This window comes from Gymnodraco acuticeps, unplaced genomic scaffold (assembly GCF_902827175.1).
Source record: "Gymnodraco acuticeps unplaced genomic scaffold, fGymAcu1.1, whole genome shotgun sequence".
Taxonomy (NCBI): Eukaryota; Metazoa; Chordata; class Actinopteri; order Perciformes; family Bathydraconidae; genus Gymnodraco; species Gymnodraco acuticeps.
In genome coordinates this window covers 317,317-336,548 of record NW_022990428.1, presented here as the reverse complement: position 1 = coordinate 336,548, position 19,232 = coordinate 317,317, and the positions used below count along the sequence as shown (strand labels likewise).

The window sequence follows — 19,232 nt, the reverse complement described above, 5'->3', positions numbered from 1 at the left end:
TGCCTGTGGGAATAATAAAAAAATAGTTAGATATACTGAATATTATTTGATCTATTCCACTACTAGCTTAATCCCAAATAATGTAGAGGTGTGTTGTAGGTGATATATGTTTAAGTTAATATAATAGTGATTTCAATGCCACCCCAAAATGATCACTGGTTCCATCCTGGCCACCCCACTGAAAATGTCCTGGCTCTGCCACTGAGTCCAAGTCGGAGCGTCAATGCACAAGTCGAGTCCGAGTCATCGTGGGGGGGGGGGGGGGGGAAACTCACGAGTCTGAGTCCAAGTCATCGTACTCGAGAATTCACGAGTCCGAGTCCAAGTCATCGTGCACGAGAATTCACGAGTCCAAGTCCGAGTCGCGTCAATCAGTGCGCGAGTCGAGTCACGAGTGTTATGGAAATAATTGTCATAGACGCCAAGATGTGACATACAGGACAAACCTTGATGTCTGTTACCTTCTTTAAGGACACAGGCTGCTTAGCCAATAATGTTATTGTTCCCATTCTGTGACCGGTCAATACTGGGTCACAGATGGTCTGTGTTGTGGGTACACTGGGACACTTCCTTCTCTGTATTTGTGGACTCCAAGGTAAAATCTTCGAGGCCATAAGTGTCCGACGCAAGTAGCTCAGTGTTCCCACACTGTTTAGGCTATCTTCTCAAATATGTGGTTTACTCTCTGCGAAACCAGTTAGATGGGCTGGCAAGAGAGAGGCTCTCCAGAATTGACGTGGCAATTCTACCGTGGAGTCAGAACCTCTGACTCTTGGACTTGTGATGTGAATCCTCCGGCCGTAACTCCAAATAAACCATCATGTGTTTGACATCAAAGCTACTGCTCCTACCGTGTCTCCTTCCTGAGTCGGTGACTCCCACTGCATAGCTACACAGAAGTTTCCTCTACAACGAGTCCCGAAAATCGGCACTCGAGTCCGACACGAGTCCGAGTCCGGCTCCAGTACTCCATCTCTGATACCTGGTAATACACCCGTTTCTGATTCTGATTCTGATCCACAGAATAAAATATCAGAATCGGGTTTATTGCCAAGTAGGTTCACAAATACGAGGAATTTGTCTTGGTGTTTTTGTACTAACAGTAGATCTAATCAATCAAATTGAGTGAAAGAGAAATGGTGCAAATCAATGTATTACATATTTCAGCAGCAGGTGTCCTGTCTCTCTTTGCAGAGAAAAACCCAAAGAAGAAATGAGTAATATAAAAAAGTCCCTCTGGATGACTGATCAAATATCTGGTGAATGCATCTGGGAGTTCTCACAGTGACAAAAAAATAGTCGTTTAAAGATCTGATTTATTTCAACCTGTGCAGAGAAACTCCCCACGGTATAAAACAGCCAATCACTCAAGACCTTTTCCAACCACAGCCATATTACTCATAACTTCCTCAGAGATTAAAAATACTATATGTAAGTCGTATGTGACACAACAGAGTTCACCAGCTGCAGAGATGCTGCTTTGTCTCTACTTCCTGCTGCTTGCTGCATGCTTCTCTATCAGCTATACAGGTAAGAAGATCTATTTTTAACAGGTTTCTATTAAAATATTCATACATTTGGAGTTCTGGCTTTTGCCTTGTTTTCATTTATCAATCAGAGCAGACTGGGCTCTGGTTTCCTTGAAGTCACTGAAAAGTTTCGGAGAATTAAGCATGGAAAACTTTTTCACTTTTTGTCTAAGGTTTATGTTTTTATTCTTTCAATCAGTAGTTGATATTTTTTAATAAAACCACCATGAGCAAATCATCAATCAATCAAACCATCTTATCTTACCAATTGTCTGCTTGTCATGGCTGTTGTTGTCCCGCTGAAGATAACAAACTACACGAGGTACATACTGTATGTGATTGACAGAAAAGTTTACCACAAATGTTTAACTACTTTCTGCTTTTTGCTTTTCAGCTGTTCCTCAAAAAATAACAGTGCAGACGGGCATGAAGGCAACACTGCCCTGTCCTCATAAGAAAGGGGATGTAACATGGAGTTGGCATATGGATGGTAATGGTAAAACTCTGCCTCTTGTCACTATAGAAAATGGCAAAGTGAACATCATTGACAGGCGCTTTGGTTCCGGATCAGATAATTCACTGGTGATAGAAAATGTTACACCTGATCTTGAAAAAATGTATTTTTGTAATAAAGTCCGGATATATCTCGAAGTAATGAAGGATCCTAACATGGTGGATCCTGAAGCTGGATATAAAATAGTCACTCAGAGAAACAAGGGACTGGGTGTTGACTCAGGACAGGAGGGAACCACTGCAGAACCAGAGAACCAACCACGATCTGACTTTTGGAAAGTACCTGTTGGTGTAGTGGTTGGTGCTGCTTTGGTGCTTCTGGGGATCATAACCCTGAGACACTTCTCCAAAAACAGAGAAGAGAGAAATCCCAACGAGGACGAAGCTGAACCTGAGAGGATCTACGAGGAGATTAAAGATAGTGAGCATCAGCCTGGGAGGGAGCCTTATGGTGGAAGTCCTTATTACTGGACAAGCATTGAAACACCAACTACACATTACAATAATAACAAGTACAACAGTGTGAACACACCAGCAGCTGAAGGAGGCAGCAGGGAGGAGTGTGTGTATCACCTCGCCCAATTTCCACTTCACACAGGAAATCTCAGCGAATAAACTTCTGGTAAATTCAGCCTGTACATGAAGCGGGTCACCACACCTCTCCAGCCGTGTGAAAAACACCCAAATACCGCTGTGTTTTCTAAGAAGGGGACTTTTTACAGGAATCTGTAGAGTGTCAAAATGTTTTTTTGTTTGATGCCTGAATATAAAAGATGAGAATCAACAAGCAACTGATATTTGGAAACCCCTTTAAATGTCATATGCAGGCTCATAAGCAAAGGAGTGCCACATTTATCCTTAAAACCCATCACAGCTATCAGTTGTTTTCAGGAAGGAAGTTTAAAGAGACAGGTCCTATGTCTTTTCCTAACCACTTCCCTGAGTCTAGATGAAAAACGTGAAGAGGTTAAGGAAAGATGTAAAGGACAATTCATCAGGAAAGCTGTTTTGTGTTGTGGAATCAATGACAATAAATGAACCTTGTAAACATTTTTGATTTGTTTATATTTATTTTTTATTTTATACAGAGATATATTAAGAGTGTTCTTTAAATGTGCTAATAATCCAGTCGTCAAGAGGAGACACCTGTGCGGGCTGCAGACTTTCAACAGAAGAGGAAGAAGCGAAGGGGGAAAACGATGTTGCCATGACAACGCCTTTTGTTTACATGTAGCCGAGGACTCCAACTGTAGCTCGGCTAGTTTACAGGCTAACGGGCTAACTCCTGTCTTTAGCGTTATTTCCCCCATTTGTTAGCCTGTACTGTATTTCACGATGGTGAGTAAACTCCTTTTAATCAGCAGTGTTGTTGTTGAGTGCAATAAGCATGTGTTAGGTTAGCATGAGCCAGATACCGGATCGTTTGGAGACTGTAAGCTAAGCTACAGGTCAGATAACTGTTAGCGTGTTTTAGACATGGAGCTGAAATGTGCATGTGTTTTCTTTACAGCCCCCAAAGACTAAAAGCAAAAAGGTCGTGAAGGGGAAGTCCTCGGCCGTGGTGGACGGTCTTTCCACGGATGAAATGTCTAAAGATCAGGTGAGAGCTGCGATGCTACTACAGCTTACACAGCTAACACAGATAACTAGCATTAGCCTCAAAGCTATATGCTACTATATATAACACTGTGTTATCGTTTTTACTACATCACATTGTATTTGAGGTTCAGAGACATGTTTTGTTGTTAATCTTCTTTACTTTAGTAAATTGGGTTTGATATGAACACTGACTGTGGGGTTGAAGTGCTGACAATTTTATTTGAGGGTATTTATATATTCATCACACTGTACCTTTTTAAATGTATATTTAATTTATTATGCTATTCCTTGCACACTTAATGTAAATAATATCCTACTTTAACATGTTGTAAACTGTAATTAGCCCTTCATAGTTTACAGATTATTATCTTTCTCTGTCAATATGTATATATTTTAACACTTCAGTTCTGTTTTATTTTATATTTGTTTATTTTGTACTCTTTTTCATTTTCACATTATGTGCAATGCCTTGTTCACACACTACAAATAAGTACATCTTATCTTATCTTAAATGCTTATATTGCCTTTTTTATACATGTTGTCCCCAGTGTTGTAAGACATAATGATCCTTTATTTGAATTTAAGCGCTAATGCCTCACTGGAAAATATTCCATTACAAGAAAAAGTATTTTAACAAAATGTACAAGTATGAAAACAAATTAAAGTTAGAAACTGTGCAGTAAAATTCTCCCTTTTCTTAAATCTTATGTTGGATACCGAATATATAACACATAAGGAAGAGATGGGGAGCAAACAGTGTTGGCACAGTTGTTTCAGCAAAGTAATAGAGAGTAGCAGGTAATAGTGGCTGCACTGTACACCTACATGAATATGATCTCACTGCATCATTCATTGCATTCATTGGTGAAGCATGAATGCTTTCCAACTCCTCTCCAAAGCTTCCTGCCAGAACAAATCAATACGTCTCATCTCGTATTGATTGTATTGATGGTATCATATATACCATCAATACAATCAATATGATCTAAAACCAATATATCAATATTCCAATGACGTATAGACTATTCTGCACTATTTCTACTATATTCTATTTTATTTTATTTACTTGCACTATTGTATCAGTTTTATTGTGTTGCACTGTTGGAGGAGCCTGTGACCTAAGATTTTCATTGTCATAACCAATCAATCAATCAATCAATCAACAACTTTATTAATCCCGCAAGGGGCAATTGGTTATGAGCAGCAGCTTATGTCATGAACACAGGCAGGAACATACAAGAAGAAAGCACACAGATACACCCAGGAGCACAGATGTGAATAATTCTAATTTACACTATAAATAGTTCAAAGCATCACAACAATAAATAAATAAATAAATAAATAATCAAGTTAAAAGCCTTTTCAAGAATTTAAAAGTTTGAGTGCAGAAGGGATGAATGATTTAGAAAAGCGATTAGTCCTTTGAGCAGGTAGAGCATATCTTCGCCCTGATGGCAACAGACGGAATTCATGTGAAAGAACACGACCTGGAGAGTTCAGAATGCTCTCTGCTTTCCGCAGAATCTGCTGGTTACAGGAGGAATTTAAGTCTCTCTGTTTCACGCCGATGATCTTGGAGCAGGTTTTAACAATGCTGTTCAGGCTGTTCCTGTCTTTCAGTGTAAGGCTATGGAACCAGCAGATAAAAGAAAAACAAATAAGGCTCTCAATGCTTGGTAAAAACGACAAAGAATGAAAGGCCTGACAGAGAAAGAGTTCAGTTTGCGAAGAAGGTGCATTCTCTGTTGACCCCGCTTCACAACACACTCAGTATTCACATCAAATTTGAGGTGGTCATCGAAAATGGTGCCCAAGTATTTGTATGATGTGACAATTTCTACCTTGTCATTGTGTATGATGCACTCCTTAGGAACATTCTTGTGACGTCTAAAATCAATGATCAATTCCTGGGTTTTGGAGACATTTAAATCCAGAAAACTGTCATCACACCAGGAAATAAAATTGGCAAGAGCACACTCTGATTCTGAGCCGCTAAGGAGGGACAAGAGGGCGGTATCGTCAGAGAATTTAACCAGGTAGCTGTTGTCTTGCATGCTCCTGCATTTATCAGTGTACATTATAAAAAGTAGGGGCGAAAGAACGCATCCTTGAGGCGAGCCCGTGGAAGTGATGACAGAGTCAGAGAGTTGTCCATTGACAAACACCTTCTGCTCTCTATTAGTTAGAAAGTTTAAAATCCATAAAACAAGTTGATCGGGCAGTTTAAAATGACATAATAGGCTCTCTACCAGGAGATGCGGCTGCATTGTGTTAAATGCTGAAGAAAAGTCAGCAAACAAAAGCCTGGCATGGGCTTGTGGCTTTTCAAGGTGTTTGTGGAGGGTGTGCAGTATACAAAGCTTTGCATCCTCTACGCCTCTCCCTGCCTGATACGCAAATTGTAGTGGATCAAGTTCACCACCTATTACTGACATGACAAGGCCTTTAACAATTTTTTCAAACATTTTCATTACCAATGACGTTAAAGCCACCGGTCTGAAGTCGTTTAGGACTTTAGGATGAGGCTTCTTAGGGATGGGAATTACAGTTGAGGATTTCCACATATCAAGAATTTGGCTATTCTCAAGTGACAATTGGAAGATATGCTGGAAAACACCACAGAGTTCGCTAGCACAATACTGGAGTGTCCGCCCACAAATATGGTCAGGACCTGGGGCCTTCCTAATATTGACTCGTTTTAAGAGATTCCTAACATCATCCTGTTCAATGACTATGTCTGAGATAGGTGAGAGAGACTCTCTAAGGGTTGAGGTGTATGGAGAAATCATTTTTCTCGAATCGAGAATAAAAAATGTTAAAAGCATTGGGGAGGTCTGCCTCATTTGTTCCCTCAATGTTAATTGTAGTCCTAGCCCTGTCATTGTTGTTACCCTGGGAGATGGAGGACATTGATTTGATTCCCCTCCAGGCTTCCCGAAGATCTCCACTGCTGTATTTGAGTTCCACCTTATAAGCTATTTTAGCTTTTCTTATCTCATTTCTTAATTCTCTGTTAATTTATTTTTTGTCCTGACTGTTTCCAGTATAAAATATACGTTTCTTTCTATTTATAATACTCTTTAGTTCCTTCGTGACCCACGGCTTATTATTAGGGAAGACGGTAATGTCTTTACAAGGAATGTTAGACTCCACACAAAATGATATGTAGGATGAGACAGTTGACGTCAGTTCATTGAGATCAGAGCATGAGCTATAAAACACATCCCAATCCGTGCAGTCCCAACATGCCTGTAAGGTGGCAATGCTTTCCTCTGTCCAACATTTCACAGTTTTTTTTGTGCACACTTGTTTCCTGCAGATGGGTTTGTAGATCGGCACCAGAAGAACGCTCTTGTGGTATGAAGCTCCAAAAGGGGGCATGGTCAGGGACTTGAACGCACCAGGCACCGTGCCGTAACATAAGTCAATAGTGGATTTATTTAAAGTTGTAGGACATGTGACATACTGCTCGTATGTTTTTAAGGTCTTATGCACCTGACAGTGATTACAATCTCCTAAAATAAATGTAGGAGCATCGGGGGACTAAAGGTCCCTACACTGTAACACTGTAGCTATGCACACATGACCATAAAAGCCTTGAATCCTTGAATCCTTGAACATGGCGCCAAACATATTATCTTAAAAAAAAAAAGAAGTTTAAAACAAATGTATTTTTTACTTTATTGTAGCCTCTGTTATCACTGTGATTATGAGGAAACAAAATGACCAATTATTTGCCAAATCTAAAAATCCGGTTGAAATCTGCTGGAGCACAACAAAAAAACATGCTTGGCACACGGTAACTTTCTGCCTTATTTAACTAAAGAAAACAAAATGGCTTTGAGTAGGCCTGTACAGGAGCATTTATTGTCCAGCTCTTTACACACATCTTCTGTACAGCTGGAGGAGCACATCATCCGCCTGCGAGAGGAGCTGGACAGAGAGCGGGAGGAGAGGAGCTACTTCCAGCTGGAGAGGGACAAGATCCAGGCATTCTGGGAAATCTCCAAGAGGAGCCTGGAGGAGACGAATGCCGAGCTGAGGAACAGACGGAGGGAGAGGGAGGAGGCGGAGGAGCGCCACCGGGTGGAGATCACTGTGAGACACACACACACACACACACACACACACACACACACACACACACACACACACACACACACACACACACACACACACACACACACACACACACACACACACACACACACACACACACACACACACACACACGCACACACACACAGGATTAGAGAAAACAAAACAAAGGGGACATTTAAAGACTTTTATATTCACCCACAATTTTTACTGCGACTTCCGAAATATTCTTTCAAACATTCTTTATTTTTATGGGGCATCATGTACTGTTGAATTCTGACGTTATAATAAATATTTGATTTGATCAAGTGGTTAAAAAATAAATATATTAACCATTAACATAACTTTTTTATTGAAGAAATGACAGATCATGCTCACACCATCACTATATGATTTAACTGATTAATTTGAGTCCTTTTTTCATAAATCACAGTTGATGGGTTGATCAATATATGAACTCCTTGCTGGTGTTCAGGTGTACAAGCAGAAGCTGAAGCACGTCCTGTCTGAGCAACACAACACCGTCTCTGGGCTGAAGATCGACGGCGTCTCCTCGAGCGGACTCATCCGGCTGCAGAGCGCTGAGAAGGAGCTCGGGCTGAGGAGAGAAACACACGGCCAGCAGGGGGACTTCTGGGAGAAGAAGCTCCACAACGAGAACTGCATCAAGGAGCTCAAACTGGTGAGACTAGGGACATTTTTACAAGGCAAGGCAAGTTTATTTATATAGCACCTTTCAACACAAGGCAATTCAAAGTGCTTTGCAAAAATGAAAGACATTAAGAGCATTAAGAAACATATTATAAAATGGTCACATGTTTATTTGAATTTTTTCCTGTATTTATTTTATTTACATATCATTTTTGTTTGGGTATTATTTTCTTTTATATTTAATTTTTAACTTATATTTAATTTATATTAAAATTATAGTTATTTTTAACTAGCACCTGTTTCGGATTTGTAAGCATACCTGTCTGTATCGACTACCCAGGAAAATTTAAATGATTGTCTGTATCTATGTATACTTTGCCAAGACTTGGAAGGAAAGGGGTAATGTGTGTGTGTGTGTGTGTGTGTGTGTGTGTGTGTGTGTGTGTGTGTGTGTGTGTGTGTGTGTGTGTGTGTGTGTGTGTGTGTGTGTGTGTGTGTGTGTGTGTGTGTGTGTGTGTGTGAGCAATAACGTGTAGATTTGAGTGGACTGTAAACTGAGGCGGGTGTGATTTCTATGTACATCTCCATGTATGTTATATACAGGGTTCTTACGGTCATTGAAAACCTGGAAAAGTCATGGAAATTCAAAATGTAAATTCCAGGCCCTGGAAAAGTTATGGAAATTCAAAATGTAAATTCCAGGCCCTGGAAAAGTTATGGAAATATAACTAAAGTTGCATCAAATATAATTTATATTTTATCTAATCGCCAAAATAGTAATACTATAATGATAATACATACTGTAGTAATGAAACGTAAAATGGCATTTCACCGTCACGGTATTTCGCTGATGAGAGATGTTTACAATCACGCCCTCTAGTCTACAGTGGCTTCAGCCTGTCGGAGCTACGTAGTAAGCCTACTATTTGATCTACGTTATTTGTTTTAGATAGGCACAACATGTTTCATATGCAGACCTTATTTTCCTGTTCCATGTTCAAATAAACCATTTTCAGTGGTACCGCTGAGAAAGAGTCATTTCTTTGGTCATGGAAAATTAGGTAAAGGTCATGGAGAAGTCATGGAGAAGTCATGGAGAAGTCATGGAGAAGTCATTGGTGAAGTCATTGGTGAAAAAGTGTATTTTACTGTGTTTTGTTTATTTCTACGAGTGAGCATCTCTGTTGCCTTTTGCTTCTCAACAGAAACACCAGGTGGAGTTGATGGAGCTGACAAACACCTTCGACAAAAGATTCAGAGGTAACCAAACTACATTTCTGACTTTAATTTAAAAAACAACCTTTTTAAACTGTATTAAACATTTCCTTCTGTTGCTATTTAAATAGATATTGAGGTGAAATACCACAAGAAAACCGAGGCGATGATCCAAGCGGAGGGTAAGAGGCGGCGTGCGGAGGTTTTAGAGGTGGAGGACCGGATGAAGAGTCGTGTTGTGGCTCTGATGGAGGACCAGGAGCGAGCTCTCAGAGGAGCAGAGGAGTACTACTCTGCTGTTCAGAGCAAACTGATGGGGGATCAGAAGCTGCTGAAGGTAAGAGACGTTACTTCAGAATACGTATTTTTACAGGATCTAATGCCATGAATGTGAAGCGGTGGAGGGTTCACAGAATTCAATTATTGTTCTACCTACAAAATAAAATGTGCTAATGCTTTTGCCAAATATTTTGTCGAGCTAAATTTAAATGAATCTGTGTTTTACTTGTAGATTTTTTGTATTTTAATTGTTTCACAAAGATCTTACAAATGTATACATGTTCTTTCTAGAGTAGCAATTCATTATTTCTATTTTTATATATTCTATATCAGGGTGTCCATGGGGTCTTAAAAAGTATTAAAAGTTGATAGCCTTAATTTTCGCTAAATTGATTTATTAAAAAGTATAAAACGGCATTTTCCAAGGTCTTACATTTTGTAGCTTGTTTTCAATAAGTATATAAATGGTCCAAAGAGGTTGTATTCTACAGTGTGCCTGAATGTAATCATTGCGTAGGTGTGTAGTGTGATTCTGTGTAGTTTATTGATGGCATCCCGTTGGATGTGACGTCATCTGAACAGGACATCGCGCGCTCACTGCTTGATAGCGCGCGAAGGTCCGTTTACGCCGGTTGTTAAACAACATCGTTATGGGGAAATGCAAGTCTGCGTCCAAATGGTTGGAAGATAAGGAGGAAGGACAATCAATACTGTATATAGTCAATGTGAGGTAAAGTGTGTCGCCAAGGTAACCGGTTAAAACTCAAAGTGGCGATGAGGTCTTAAAATGTATGGAAAGGGTCTTAAAAGGTTTTACATTTGACTTCAGGATTCCTGCATGTACCCTGATATATACTTTTATTACAGAGGAATTGGTGAATTTGTGCACACTTTTATTGAATTTATTTTAACCACTTTAATCTATTTAAGCCAATCAGTGTCTTAGGACATATTTCTCCATATTTAAATAAGATTGGTATAAAAAAATCCCTGAAGCTACACACAACAATTTGATACAAACAAATAATCAAATACACATTTTTAATGTATTTAGGTTGGGATATTAAGCATTTTTCAACATATCAAATGATGTTCAAGAACTCGGTGTCTCTTGTTTTCTGCGCCACATGGTCTGCTTGTTGTTCTGTAGGAGGAACTTGCGGAGGTGACGAAGCTTCAGGTTCGATCCGACAAAGACCTCTCCTCAGCGCAGCAGGAGAACAGGAAGCTGAGCGACGCTCTGCAGGAAGCCGAGCAGACGCTGCCCGCTCTGCACCGACAGCTGCAGGAGGACCAGCAGGCCAAGAACAAGATGGTGGTGCGTTCACAGCTCAGAAAGCATCACGACACATTGCACACCACTCTCTTATCTTAGGTACATACATGTTGAATGTAAGGTGGAGCTCATTCAGTGTTGGTACACATTTTGAGATGATGAAAATGACTTGGATATTTATTGCATTTTATACATTTGTCCATCAGTTTCCACATCAACAGGTTACATTTAAAGACACAAGGAAAGGGCGACATTGTTTTCATTTTAACACTAGGGGTCACTATTAGGCAGAATGTTTTAATCCTACATATGAATTGGATTTATCATGAGACACTTGTTTGGAGGAGAAAATAGCTATTTACGGAAGAGGATTAGGGCCAAATGTACAAAAAACTAAATTGAGATCTGACCAAAAGTTATTCTGGGATTTGAGTCAGAATTATGATTTGACTCTTTTTTTTTACCTTTGAGTTTTGTTGTTTTAGCTGTATGGGTATTTCCGTGTAATTACACTAGGAGCAACTCAGACTGGAGTGATTCTCCTTGTATTTGGACGCATACTTGGCCAATAAAGCTGATTCTTGTTCTGTGTCTGCCAGGCGAGTCGAGCTCGAGTGAAGCTCATGGATCAGGAGCTCAGAGATCTGACCGTGGAGCACGAGCTGCTGCTGCAGGCCTTCGAAAAGGTAAACATCACATGATCTACCTTCATCCCCAGAGGTGGGAAGTAGTGGAGTACAAATACTTCGTTACTGTACTTAAGTACTTTTTTCTGGTATCAGTACTTTACTCCACTACTTATTTTTCTGACGACTTTTTACTTTGACTTCATACATGTTGAACCCAAATACCTGTACTTTCTACTTCATACATGTTGAACTCAAACACCTGTACTTTCTACTTCATACATGTTGAACTCAAATACCTGTACTTTCTACTTCATACATGTTGAACTCAAATACCTGTACTTTCTACTTCTTACATGTTGAACACAAATACCTGTACTTTCTACTTCATACATGTTGAACACAAATACCTGTACTTTCTACTTCTTACATTTTGAACTCAAATACCTGTACTTTCTACTTCTTAAATTTCTAACACAAATACCTGTACTTTCTACTTCTTACATGTTGAACTCAAATACCTGTACTTTCTACTTCTTACATGTTGAACACAAATACCTGTACTTTCTACTTCATACATGTTGAACCCAAATACCTGTACTTTCTACTTCTTACATGTTGAACTCAAATACCTGTACTTTCTACTTTTCACATGTTGAACTCAAATACCTGTACTTTCTACTTCTTACATGTTGAACACAAATACCTGTACTTTCTACTTCTCACATGTTGAACACAAATACCTGTACTTTCTACTTCTTACATGTTGAACACAAATACCTGTACTTTCTACTTCTTACATGTTGAACCCAAATACCTGTACTTTCTACTTCTTACATGTTGAACTCAAATACCTGTACTTTCTACTTCTTACATGTTGAACTCAAATACCTGTACTTTCTACTTTTCACATGTTGAACTCAAATACCTGTACTTTCTACTTCTTACATGTTGAACACAAATACCTGTACTTTCTACTTCTCACATGTTGAACACAAATACCTGTACTTTCTACTTCTTACATGTTGAACACAAATACCTGTACTTTCTACTTCTTACATGTTGAACCCAAATACCTGTACTTTCTACTTCTTACATGTTGAACCCAAATACCTGTACTTTCTACTTCTTACATGTTGAACTCAAATACCTGTACTTTCTACTTCTTACATGTTGAACTCAAATACCTGTACTTTCTACTTTTCACATGTTGAACTCAAATACCTGTACTTTCTACTTCTTACATGTTGAACACAAATACCTGTACTTTCTACTTCTCACATGTTGAACACAAATACCTGTACTTTCTACTTCTTACATGTTGAACACAAATACCTGTACTTTCTACTTCTTACATGTTGAACTCAAATACCTGTACTTTCTACTTCTTACATGTTGAACACAAATACCTGTACTTTCTACTTCTTACATGTTGAACCCAAATACCTGTACTTTCTACTTCTTACATGTTGAACTCAAATACCTGTACTTTCTACTTCTTACATGTTGAACTCAAATACCTGTACTTTCTACTTTTCACATGTTGAACTCAAATACCTGTACTTTCTACTTCTTACATGTTGAACACAAATACCTGTACTTTCTACTTCTCACATGTTGAACACAAATACCTGTACTTTCTACTTCTTACATGTTGAACCCAAATACCTGTACTTCTACTTCTTACATGTTGAACCCAAATACCTGTACTTTCTACTTCTTACATGTTGAACCAAATACCTGTACTTTCTACTTCTTACATGTTGAACTCAAATACCTGTACTTTCTACTTCTTACATGTTGAACACAAATACCTGTACTTTCTACTTCTCACATGTTGAACCCAAATACCTGTACTTTCTACTTCTTACATGTTGAACCCAAATACCTGTACTTTCTACTTCTTACATGTTGAACCCAAATACCTGTACTTTCTACTTCTTACATGTTGAACTCAAATACCTGTACTTTCTACTTCTCACATGTTGAACCCAAATACCTGTACTTTCTACTTCTCACATGTTGAACTCAAATACCTGTACTTTCTACTTCTTACATGTTGAACTCAAATACCTGTACTTTCTACTTCTTACATGTTGAACCCAATACCTGTACTTTCTACTTCTCACATGTTGAACTCAAATACCTGTACTTTCTACTTCTTACATGTTGAACACAAATACCTGTACTTTCTACTTCTTACATTTTGAACCCAAATACCTGTACTTTCTACTTCTCACATGTTGAACCCAAATACCTGTACTTTCTACTTCTTACATGTTGAACTCAAATACCTGTACTTTCTACTTCTCACATTTTCCAAACAGCTGGTTCCTTTAGTCTGAATGTGTGTTTGATGCGTGATCATTATTCTTTAGAGTCATTGCGTGCCTATTGATTTGAACACGATCCGTGTATCCATCATTTCCTGGTCTTCTCTAAAGAAGAGGGACCAATGGAAACGTTGTCATGTTGCCGTTGGTCGGCATGGAAACATTCATTAGCTAACAATGACATTATTGTTCTATTAATATAAAGGGAGGTCAGGTACTCTTTAAAACAGCTGGGAGTTATGGGTACTTTTTACTGAAGGACATTTCAAAGCCCATACTTCTACTTGAGTAAAGAAGTTTAGTCAGTACTTCTACTTTCACCAGAGTATTTAAACACAAGTATTTGTACTTCTACTTGAGGAAAGGATGTGTGTACTTTTCTCTGGTCCTCCCTGGGCTTTACAGTAGGTATTCATGTGAATGTGTTTCTCTGCAGGTTCAGCAGGAGCGAGATGATCTCCTGCAGAACCAGACGCAGACCCTCCTGGACGTGCAGCAGCGCAGCGGGCTGAAGCAGCTGCTGCTGGAGAGGAAGATGGCGGCGCTGACAGAGACTGTGGAGAAGAAAGAAGCTCAGCTCTGCGCCGCTCTCGCAGCCTCTAAAGTCACACAAACTGCAGGGGGCAGCGCAGCGAACAGAGTGGAGGTACGAGGTTATGAACATGTTTCATTTGCACCGGGACAGTTTCATCCCACAGGCCATAAGACTGTTGAACACCTGAACTGTTGAAAGAACGTCCATCTGTCCGCAACTTATATATATATATATATATATATATATATATCAATATTCCAATTACTTGTATATAGACTATTCTGCACTGTTTCTACTATATTCTATTTTATTTTATTGCACTATAATCTGTTGTATTGTGTTGCACTGTTGGAGGAGCCTGTGACCTCAGATCTTCATTGTCATAACTGGAGCTGTGCACAAGCCTTGAATCTTGAACCAGTTTTATTTGTGCAGGAGATAAAACGTGCATTAAAAAAACAGAACACGTGCAATATGAAAATCCTTAAAATAGTGATACAAACTTCAACCATTCCTTGTTTGTTTTGTCCAACCTTATGTCATTTTATTTTATAAGAACAAATAACATCAAAATGCTTGATTAAAAATGTAGGTTAAAATCATGAAATATGTATTAAAAAAAAAGGCTATTATCAAAAAAGTAGCTTTTTACAGTTAAAGTCTTCATGTTAGCTTAATATGAACAATGACTTAACTCTTGAGTAACTGCTAAACTTGGAAAACTGCACTCCACTACTTATCACACATATACCTGTAATATATTTACATTTAAATTAAAACTTTTAAATTCATACAATGCAGTGAGACTTGCAGCTTTGATTTTGGACTTGCCTGATTTCAATAAAAGTGCAGATCTTCATGTGCTCACATCCACACTTTCCATTTGCTATTTATGTCAACGCTTCTCTAAAACTTGCCCCACATCTGATAAGACACCAGTTAAAGTTTCATTATGTTGATGGTTTTTGACTTTAGTTCTGCAATCGCTCTTCTTTCGTAATCAATTTCTTTGAAAATTTGTATTCGAGCTTCAAGTAGAAACATCTGCACGTTATTTCTTCTTGCAGGATATATTGGAGTCCAAACAGGTCACCATCGATGACCTTCAGGGAGGCTTGGCTCGGGATTGTAAGGTCAGTTATCTCAAAAGGGTTTCATTTATTTAAAGCTATTAAACCTATTATGCAAAATCCACTTCTCCATGTCTCTTCTACATCAACATGTGTCCCCTCTTCTTCATGTCTCTTCTACATCAACATGTGTCCCCTCTTCTTCATGTCTCTTCTACATCAACATGTGTCCCCTCTTCTTCATGTCTCTTCTTACATCAACATGTGTCCCCTCTTCTCCATGTCTCTTCTACATCAACATGTGTCCCCTCTTCTTCATGTCTCTTCTACATCAACATGTGTCCCCTCTTCTTCATGTCTCTTCCACATCAACATGTGTCCCCTCTTCTTCATGTCTCTTCTACATCAACATGTGTCCCCTCTTCTTCATGTCTCTTCTACATCAACATGTGTCCCCTCTTCTTCATGTCTCTTCTACATCAACATGTGTCCCCTCTTCTTCATGTCTCTTCTTCATCAACATGTGTCCCCTCTTCTTCATGTCTCTTCTACATCAACATGTGTCCCCTCTTCTTCATGTCTCTTCTACATCAACATGTGTCCCCTCTTCTTCATGTCTCTTCTTCATCAACATGTGTCCCCTCTTCTTCATGTCTCTTCTTCATCAACATGTGTCCCCTCTTCTTCATGTCTCTTCTACATCAACATGTGTCCCCTCTTCTTCATGTCTCTTCTACATCAACATGTGTCCCCTCTTCTTCATGTCTCCTCTACATCAACATGTGTCCCCTCTTCTTCATGTCTCTTCTTCATCAACATGTGTCCCCTCTTCTTATGTCTCTTCTTCATCAACATGTGTCCCCTCTTCTTCATGTCTCTTCTACATCAACATGTGTCCCCTCTTCTTCATGTCTCTTCTACATCAACATGTGTCCCCTCTTCTTCATGTCTCTTCTTCATCAACATGTGTCCCCTCTTCTTCATGTCTCTTCTTCATCAACATGTGTCCCCTCTTCTTCATGTCTCTTCTACATCAACATGTGTCCCCTCTTCTTCATGTCTCTTCTACATCAACATGTGTCCCCTCTGTGGAAAGAGACTCTGAAAGTTTCCGGAACAAAGATTCTCTCTCTTTTTGATTCATTTCTATAAAAACCTGTCTGAAAATGAGCCGATCAGATTTTGGCCACTTTATGATGTCACAATGATGTTTTGTCTTGTGTAACCATTAGCCAATCACCAACCAAGGTAACCCCCCCCCCCTTATCACCTGTAATCTCCTCCTAGAGCACCAATGTGTTCTTTGTAACCAAATGTCTCTCAGAGCAGCGTTGGGAGGGGCTCCTTATTTTCATCTAAAGTAACAGACAGAGAATCAGCACTTTGGAAACAGGGCTGAAACAGAGGGGATTATGGGTAATGCTGCAATGATCTGTTTGGTGTTTCAGCCAATCAGAGACAGGTTCTGTATATATCTGAGACCTGTAATATATTGATGATGAACAGTATAATAGGAGACCTTTAAAGGTTATGAGAGTATTCCCAGTCAGCTGAGAGAAGTAACCATGTGACCTGCAGGAGTACGACGAGCTGCTGAGGAGCTGCCAGGAGAAGACGAGGTCTTTGGGGGTCGACTTCCCCTTCAGACCCTCACAGCTGATCCTGGGGGGCAAGGACTCTTCGGGGACTTAAAAACACCAAAGACTTCACTTCTCTCTCACTGTGTGTGTGTGTTTGTGTGTCTGTGTGTGTGGCCTAGCATTACTATACTTGTGGAGACCTAAATCTGTTTACACAGTCACGTGTGGGGACTGGCTTCCCTCATGGGGACAAAATGGAGGTCCCCATGAGGGGAATCATTAATTTTAGGGTGAAGACTTGGTAAGAGTTAGAGTTAGGCATGTGTTGGTTATGGTTAGGATAAGTCTCCAGGAAATGCATGTAATGTCCCCTGAAGTGATGTATACATTGTGTGTGTGTGTGTGTGTGTGTGTGTGTGTGTGTGTGTGTGTGTGTGTGTGTGTGTGTGTGTGTGTGTGTGTGTGTGAAGGGAGATCCAGAGGGAGATACGTTACACAACCTACTTACTGTTGACTTTATACACAATAATGAACATCATTCTGACTTCACACAATGTGATGAAACTGCAGCTCACCGATGATTTTCTAAATGTTTTTAAACAAAAATATAAAATGTGCTTTCTGAGGTTCTTTATTCTGGTTATCAAACCATCCTGCTGCTAAGAATGAATGTGTTTCTATTAGTGCTGTCAAAATTATCGCGTTAACGGCGGTAATTAATTTTTTGAATTAATTGCGTTAAAATATTTAACGCATGTGCAGAATGGCCCGCCCCATACCAGTGGCAGCGCCAGGGTATGGCTGGGGTAGGCTACACCCATACCAAGAAATGGCTTAGCCCCACCATGAAAAATGATGTTAAAGTAAGCAAAATAAAGTCTGCCAACTCGCGCGGAGTAAATTGCACAGACAGCAGTTAGTAAGATGGATTTCAGTAGCCACGGTTTTGAAAACTTTTGTCACGTAGTGATCGTCTTCTCAATAGAACATCTTTGATAACGGCGTGGTGTTGTTGCAGGAAGTCCCGACGGAGAATACTTTTGCTGTAGTATAGGGGTGCACATCATAACTGGTACGCAGGTTATGTGCGTAATCTGAAATGCGTACCGTCACTTGTGTCTCAAAGCGCATTTGCGTACCGACGTGCTTGTGAAGCTTTTCCAGAAGGCGGTTAGATCACCGGACGACAGAGTCGGTCTCCGTGTGCACAGACAGGGCTGCTGTTAACGTCGGTCTGTACAACGGAATTGTGCCAAAACTACGCCAACCGGCTGCGGAGGGAGACTCCCCCCCTTCACTGGAGAACTGCGCTAAAACAGCTGATCACTTCACACTCTGTGGTCAAGAAGTACTCCACGAGCCGCCGCCGCCCCCCCCCTCTCTGTCGACTTTCCTGAAGTACTCCCCCGTTGATAGAAATCAACACATAATGAATTAAGACCCCACGGTTTGATGATTGATAGGTGTGTGGGTTGTCTTTCATTTTGACATGCAGAAAATGTTATAATAAACATAGATACTGTATGTTAAATGGATATATCCGCCTTCTTTCATTTATCTTTCCATTCCCACAACAATATACATAAATAAATGGCATATTTTGGACATAGTTCGAATGGTGATTAATCATGATTAATTAATTTTTAAGCTGTGATTAATCTGATTAAAATGTTTAATCGTTTGACAGCCCTAGTTTCTATTGATGCTGATGGTGAGGAGTGTTTGAGGTCAACTCCAAATCACAACTTCAATCTAATGTTAAAACGACAATAAAGAATATTTGTCTTATTTTTGACATTTGTGACTTTTCTACTTTCTTAAATCTTGTTAAAGAAGCACTATTATGCTTTTCAGGGTTTTCCGTTTAGTGCAGTGTGTTATATAAAGGTTTGTGTGCATGTGAATGGTCTGCAATTGGACTCCTTGGT

The 19,232-nt window shown here is 39.5% G+C and overlaps 2 protein-coding genes across 2 annotated transcripts; both read left to right on the top strand.

The window, feature by feature from the left end:
- Nucleotides 1–1,480: 1,480 nt before the first annotated feature.
- On the top strand, nucleotides 1,481–3,092 carry LOC117551961. The gene is made up of 2 exons (XM_034225056.1): nucleotides 1,481–1,530; nucleotides 1,924–3,092. The coding sequence occupies exon 2, from the start codon at nucleotides 1,956–1,958 to the stop codon at nucleotides 2,655–2,657; it is 702 nt and encodes a 233-aa protein (XP_034080947.1). The 5' UTR covers nucleotides 1,481–1,530; nucleotides 1,924–1,955; the 3' UTR covers nucleotides 2,658–3,092.
- A 173-nt stretch (nucleotides 3,093–3,265) lies between these two features.
- LOC117551951 (dynein regulatory complex subunit 4-like) lies at nucleotides 3,266–17,593 on the top strand. The gene is made up of 11 exons (XM_034225036.1): nucleotides 3,266–3,380; nucleotides 3,553–3,642; nucleotides 7,542–7,739; nucleotides 8,215–8,421; nucleotides 9,596–9,650; nucleotides 9,737–9,942; nucleotides 11,035–11,202; nucleotides 11,760–11,846; nucleotides 14,556–14,765; nucleotides 15,722–15,787; nucleotides 17,303–17,593. The coding sequence occupies exons 1-11, from the start codon at nucleotides 3,378–3,380 to the stop codon at nucleotides 17,414–17,416; spliced, it is 1,404 nt and encodes a 467-aa protein (XP_034080927.1). The 5' UTR covers nucleotides 3,266–3,377; the 3' UTR covers nucleotides 17,417–17,593.
- Nucleotides 17,594–19,232: the final 1,639 nt, after the last annotated feature.

Bases quoted from the DNA above. Each gene is read 5' to 3' on its own strand.
- LOC117551961 (XM_034225056.1), top strand. From the start codon at position 1,956: ATGAAGGCAACACTGCCCTGTCCTCATAAGAAAGGGGATGTAACATGG.
- LOC117551951 (XM_034225036.1), top strand. The intron at 9,651-9,736 runs GTAACCAAACTA...CTATTTAAATAG, and splicing joins CTTCGACAAAAGATTCAGAG to ATATTGAGGTGAAATACCAC. The intron at 11,847-14,555 runs GTAAACATCACA...GTTTCTCTGCAG, and splicing joins TGCTGCAGGCCTTCGAAAAG to GTTCAGCAGGAGCGAGATGA.